The sequence below is a fragment of the Otolemur garnettii genome, unplaced genomic scaffold (genome assembly GCF_000181295.1).
Source record: "Otolemur garnettii isolate 467f Iridium unplaced genomic scaffold, OtoGar3 scaffold00046, whole genome shotgun sequence".
NCBI lineage: Eukaryota > Metazoa > Chordata > Mammalia > Primates > Galagidae > Otolemur > Otolemur garnettii.
In genome coordinates this window covers 10,778,889-10,785,538 of record NW_003852441.1, presented here as the reverse complement: position 1 = coordinate 10,785,538, position 6,650 = coordinate 10,778,889, and the positions used below count along the sequence as shown (strand labels likewise).

The window sequence follows — 6,650 nt, the reverse complement described above, 5'->3', positions numbered from 1 at the left end:
TTTTCTCAGTTATTGCTTTAAAACATTCACATTCTACTCTTAGATTCACCTGTACCCCTATAAGGTAAACCTCAGAAGTAATCCCTCCAAACTCCCTCCCTCCACCCATTACCCCCTCCCTTCTCCCTCCCCCCTCCCCATATTCTTAGACCAGTTTTTCTATTTTTAGTAGAGACAGGGGTCTTGCTTTTGCTCAGGCTGGTCTCAAACTAATGAGTTCAACAGTCCACCTGCCTCAGCCTCCCAGAGTGCTAGGGTTACAGGCGTGACAGGTCTAAATATTTCTTTTCCAAAATAAATTATTTCATAGTGATAATTGATACAAAAAGAATACCCATCCATTAAAAATTACAAAAATGAGGCGGGCGCAGTGGCTCACATCTATAATCCTAGCACTCTGGGAGGTCGACGTGGGTGGATTGCCTGAGCTCACAGGTTCAAGATCAGCCTGAGCCGGAGTGAGACCTTGTCTCTAAAAATAGCCGGGCATTGTGGTAGTCGCCTGTAGGCCCAGCTCCTTGGGAGGCTGAGGCAAGAGAATCGCTTGAGCCCAAGAATTTGAGGTTGCTGTGAGCTATAATGCCTTGGCATTCTACCAAGGGCAACAAAATGAGACTGTCTTCCAAAAAAAAAAAATTTACAAACATGCACTTCATTGATTTTGCATAATCCCAAAACTACATCATTTCAAAATTAAAGCAAATGAGTTGGTAAAGAATATTTTTGTGTGGTACATCCTTCTGTGGCAAGAGGATGACTTTAACCTAGGAGTTTGACTTTGCTGTGAGCTAGGGTGACACCATAGAACTCTAGCTCGGGCAACAGAGTAAGACTACATCTCAAAAAAAAAAAGAAGGAAAGAAAGAAAAACATATTCAGAGCAATTTAAAATTCACTGTGAGTTCTGCTTTGGACTCTGCCCTGTTCCTGTTTGCATGGGGACATAGGTTACTGTTCTCTTAGATTGTAGCATTTTTAAATTCTAAGAGGTTATTTAGACAGTTGTCATTTTTATTTTCCTAGAAATGAAAGTTATTAAATAGGAAATGAATTTTTTTTTTTTTTTTTTTGAGACAGAGCCTCACGCTGTCCCCCTGGTTAGAGTGCCATGGCTTCACAGCTCACAGCAACCTCCAACTCCTGGGCTCAAGCGTGTCTCCTGCCTCTGCCTCCCAAGTAGCTGGGACCACAGGCGCCTGCCACAACGCCCGGCCATTTTTTGGTTGCAGCCATTGTTGTTTGGCTGGCCCGGGCTGGGGATTCGAACCCGCCACCTTAGGTGTATGTGGCTGGCGCCTTAGCCACTTGAGCCACAGGCGCCGAGCCAGGAAATGAATTTTTGAAAAATAGTGATTTAGGTAGAATATGACATTTCAGATGTGGCTTTGCTTGATGTATTTGCTCCTTTTGGTTAGTATTACTGCCTTTGTTTGCAACACTTTACAGATTTAAGGCAAGAACTAGCAGTTCGGGAAAGACAACAGGAAGTAACCAGAAAGTCGGCTCCTAGTTCTCCAACTCTAGATTGTGAAAAAATGGATTCTGCTGTCCAAGCATCACTCTCTTTGCCAGCTACTCCTGTTGGCAAAGGAACAGAAAACAGTTTTCCCTCACCAAAAGGTATGTCATGCCATTTCTTTTTGAGGTGGTTGATGGAAGATTTGTTGAAGTAGGTTGCTAAGGTTTAAAGAGTAGTTTCAGTTTAAAAGTTGGTTAAGTCTAGTGCTTTGTGAAGCAGAAGAAGGAATTGTTTTCCTAGGTCACTTAAATGTAGGAAAGAATGAGATGATGGCTGCATTTAAGAGCAATTTAATAAATCAAGATTTTTAAAAGTTGAAGGTTCTTAAGGAAGGTTTATTTTTTTATTATAGTGGTAGTACATGTTCATATACCGCTAAAATGCAGAAAATTTTAAAAATGCAGAAAAGGGAAAATAAAAGTCAGCTGTTATCTTATTAAAGGCACCTACCATTAACATTTAAAAATTTTTTCCTGGCTCAGCGCCTGTGGCTTAAGTGGCTAAGGCACCAGCCACATACACCTGAGCTGGCAGTCAAATCCAGCCCCAGCTTGCCAAACAACGATGACGGCTGCAACCAAAAAATAGCCGGACGTTGTGGCGGGTGCCCGTAGTCCCAGCTATTTTGGGAGGCGGAGGCAGGAGAATCGCTTGAGCCCAGGAGTTAGAGGTTGCTGTGAGCTGTGATGCCACAGCACTCCACTCTACCCAGGGCGATAGCTTGAGGCTCTGTCTAAAACAAAAAAAAAAAAAAATTTTTTTCCTGTTGTGTGTTAGTGTACACCTCCTTTTCACACATGTGTGTTAGGATCATATTTAAAAACAGTTTTATTTCTTTGGCCACATACCATATAATGGGGAGATTAGAGGCTCTTATATACAGAATGTGCAGGGAATCAGCAAGTTACTGTTCAGACTCATGTAAAACTGGCTTGGGTGGACATGCATATTCTGTTACATGTTTCAGGAGCTGCCATTTTCACAGGTGACATTCAGAATAATGATGATCAGTACATGGAAAATACTGCTTTTGTCATCAGCTGGTGTGTTTTTTAAATCAGATAAGCTGAAAAAGCATTTAATAGCCACCAGATAAAAACTTAAAATGTAATCCTAAAGCTCTCAATTCAGATTTGTTTAGATTTTGTAGCTTGTAGATCATATTTCAGCTATTCCTGCTCCCACATGCTTTTTTTTTGCCACCCTATACTGAGTCTCTCTGTCCTCCCACCCCTTTTTAAAATATGAGAGTTGACCTTTGGGTGCTGTGAGAAGTTTTTTTGCTTGCTTTGTGGGCAGTTAGTGCAGTAAGTTCTCTATATCTGTGCTGCCCAATACAGTAGACACTAGCCCATGTGACTGTTAAAATTCCTTTTAATTTAAATGGAATGAAATATGAAATTAAGTTTTTTAACCACATTAGCCATATTTCAAGCGTTCAATAGCTGTGGAATAGTTAATTCAACTTGTCTTCGTGTTGTTAAGAGGTGACTGTGGAATGGAAATGCTATAGAGTCAATAAGGTGTTAGTAACTGCAATAGTATGTGCCAAGTTTGCTGAGGATGTATGTATAGATTATAGGAAAGTGTAGATTATAGGATTGCTGTCATCAGGAGCCCTCACTGTCAGTTCTGCTGAATAGTGGCTGTGCTATGGGTACCTTGGCTCGGGCTATAACCCTACCACTCTGGAAGGCCAAGGCAGGTAGATCCCTTGAGCTCAGAAGTTTGAGACCAGCCTGAGCAAGAGCAAGACCCCATCCTCTACTAAAAATAGAAACATTAGCTGGGTGTCATGGCAGGTACTATGCTTCTAGCTTCTCAGGGAGGCTGAGGCAGGAGGATAGCTTGAACCTAGGAATTTGAGGTTGCTGTGAGTTATGCTGCCATAGCACAGCCATTTTAGAGAGATTTTGGGGGTATCTATAAAGGTGAGAAAATGGATATATGCTATAATTTAGCAGTTCTTATTTTAGGAATCTCTTCTGTAGAAATATTTGATATTTCTATCTATCCTTGTAGCATTATTTGTAATGGTGAAAAATTGGATATGATCTAACTCTACATCAATTGGAGAACGGTTAAACCTATTTGTGGTATCTCCACGCTACTTTATCCATAGTTGGTAACTGTATTTTGATACTGCACCAAATGTACACTACTTTGTAACATCAACAAAACTTAAATATAAAGGGAACTGTGATTGTAATCACTTACCTTTTTTTTTTTTCTCTAGCTATACCAAATGGTTTTGGTACCAGTCCACTAACTCCTTCTGCTAGGATATCAGCACTCAATATTGTTGGGGATCTCTTACGGAAAGTAGGGGTAAGACGTTAATTATTTATCACTAGGTGTTTCTTTAGGTATTGAATTATTACTTAATCCGGAGTGAGGAAAGAAAAAAAAGGATACCTTCCAATGGTAAAGGCTGTAATGAAGCTGAGAAGCAACAGTATCTGGTGACTAGTGTAGACTAGTCCAGATGATACCTTTAGGGCTGGGCTTGCTGATGTCTCCATTAAAGAGCCTGTGCCCTGAGTGCTGAGGTTGCCCCTTGGGCATTCTTCCTGTTTCCTACTGCTGTTTCTACAGCGTCATGGTCCCTTTCTGTCTAAAATGCTTTCTTGATGACCTGGTGTTTATCTTCTGTCTTGTCCAGTCCTGTTCTTTGCTGCTATCTGCCTCCTGGCTATTCCCACTTGTGTTTTACGGGACTCTGACATTTGGCTTGTGGCATTGCTTTTCCTCTCAGTCTTGCCCATCTCTTCCTTATACTAAGACGCCTTCACCTTGTCTGGATCCTTGTATTCCACAACAGTTTGGCTTTTGAAATATTAAACTTATATTTCTGCTTAATCAGGTTTTACTCTACAATACTACTCTTTGACCTTATATCAAGAGTAATACTCTGGGGCGGCACCTGTGGCTCAAAGGGATAGGGCGTCAGCCTCATATACCAGAGGTGGCGGGTTCGGACTTGGCCCCAGTCAAAAAAAAAAACTGCAAAAAAAAAAAAAAAAAGAGTAGTACTCTGTTTTTTGTTCTTTTAATCTGCCATCTCTTACATTCACTTCCTTTCCAGTGAATATCTCACCGGATCACTGACACTGTCACTGTAGATAGACTTAATGGTCTCTGGCCATAAAGGAGACCTGAAATTTGGATCAGCCAAGCAACTGGATTACTAGAAATAATTATAGAACTATGTGGATTTATGCCACTATAAAGTTAGCATTTCTAGCATTTACTACCTTTCCTACTTCCCTTGGTGACTTTTACCTCTTTTTTTTTTTTGCAGTTTTTGGCCGGAGCTGGGTTTGAACCCGCCACCTCTGACATATGGGGCTGGCCCCTACTCCTTTGAGCCACAGGCTCTGCCCTACTTTTACCTTTCTTTTTAAAATTTATTAACCTGTGCAACTTTCCCCTATCCACCACCCCTTTACTTAACTTTTTGTATGAAACACTCTGAAAAAAATCATAAGTTGCATTATTATACTTCATCTAAAGAAATGGGAGGCCAAGACATAGGGTCCTGTGTTTCCTTGTCTAGCTCGTAAAATGCATTAGTTTCTAACCATCACATTAAGTCTAAATTTACATTTTAAAGTTACTATAAAAAGAAATGTGCATAAGTTGTTCCTACAGTACGTAGATACTCCATCACTCCCAAGATAAACATTTTTTTTTTTTGAGAGCCTCAAGCTGAGCCCCTGGGTAGAGTGCTATGGCTTCACAGCTCACAGCAACCTCCAACTCTTGGGCTCAAGCGAGTCTCCTGCCTCAGCCTCCCAAGTAGCTGGGACCACAGGCGCCCGCCACAGCGCCCGGCTAATTTTTTTTGGTTGCAGCCATTGTTGTTTGGTGGGCCCGGGCTGGATTCGAACCTGCCACCTTAGGTGTATGTGGCTGGCGCCTTAGCTGCTTGAGCCACAGGTGCCGAGCCAAGATAAGCATTTTATAAATCCTCTTTGTTGTAAGAGTTGTGGTATTTCCCTCTATATCTCAAAATAATGTGCTTATATTTCTGTATATTGATTGGATCAACTTTAAGCAGAAATGAGTAATTTTATTTCACCTCCCAATTTTTTATTTTTGTCTTGGTCATTTTTATAACTTTAAATACTTTTCTTTTTTTTTTTGAGACAGAGTTTCACTATGTCACCCTCGGTAGAGTGTTGTGGCATCACAGCTCACTGCAACCTCAAACTCTTGGACTTAAGCAATTCTCTTGCCTCAGCCTCCCAAGTAGCTGGGACTACAGGTGCCCGTCACAACACCCAGCTAACTTTTGCTTATAGTTGTCATTGTTGTTTGGTAGGCTTGGGCTGTGTTTGAACTCACCAGCTCTGGTTTATGTGGCTGGCACCCTAGCCACTGAGCTACAGGTGCCGAGCCTTAAATCTCTTTCCTAGACCTGTTTCTGAGTTTATTAGGCTGTATCTTAATGCTCTATCTTTTTCCCCAACTCCCCCCATCCCCTTACCCCCCTTGAACTCTTGCTGGTTGTGAGCTCTCTGTTGGTTGGCTCTAAAAATTGAAAATTAGTCAAACAGATTTTATAATTATGCCCCTGTATGTATTATTTGTTGGATAATCACAGAGGAGAAGCTGGGTCCTTTATATTTGGGTCACTGAACAGATGTTTTAAGCATTTTATTCCTTAACTATCACTTACTGAAAATTATATCAGCTTTTTCATTATTTGTGTCATAGCTGACTTATATGCCTTTTTCTTTTCCCTGGCATTTCTAATGCATGTTGAAGAAATGTACATGTTCTTTACTATGTCTCATGTATTCCTGCTTACTCACACTGTTTGCATGTGCCCTTATACCTGTCTAGGACTGCCTAATGGCTGTCATCCCTGCATTTCTCTGCATTATACCCTTAAATTAGTTCTGTCTTTTCCTTAATCTGGTGGTGTTGTCTTCCTTTGTTTCTTGTTTGTTTTGCTTAAGTACTTTATTCAGAAGTGGTGCATGAAAGTTTAATTTGGTGTCCTTGCATGGTTTACCCATCCAGCTGACAGTTCTGTCATTGGAACTTTTGATCTGCTGTTATCTGCCAGCCCATTCATGGTTTTATGAATATTTCATTTTATACTTCTTTTTTTTTTTTTTTTTTT

At 40.8% G+C, this 6,650-nt stretch overlaps 1 protein-coding gene across 3 annotated transcripts in view; it reads left to right on the top strand.

Moving 5' to 3' along the window:
- Positions 1 to 6,650, top strand: part of NDEL1 (nudE neurodevelopment protein 1 like 1) — a 57,389-nt gene that overhangs the window by 39,071 nt on the left and 11,668 nt on the right. For all 3 annotated transcript variants that reach the window (XM_023513985.1, XM_003791105.2, XM_003791106.2), the window contains exons 6-7: positions 1,447 to 1,620; positions 3,756 to 3,847. In XM_023513985.1, the coding sequence (XP_023369753.1) occupies positions 1,447 to 1,620; positions 3,756 to 3,847 (266 nt within the window). The remainder of the gene's footprint in view (positions 1 to 1,446; positions 1,621 to 3,755; positions 3,848 to 6,650) is intronic.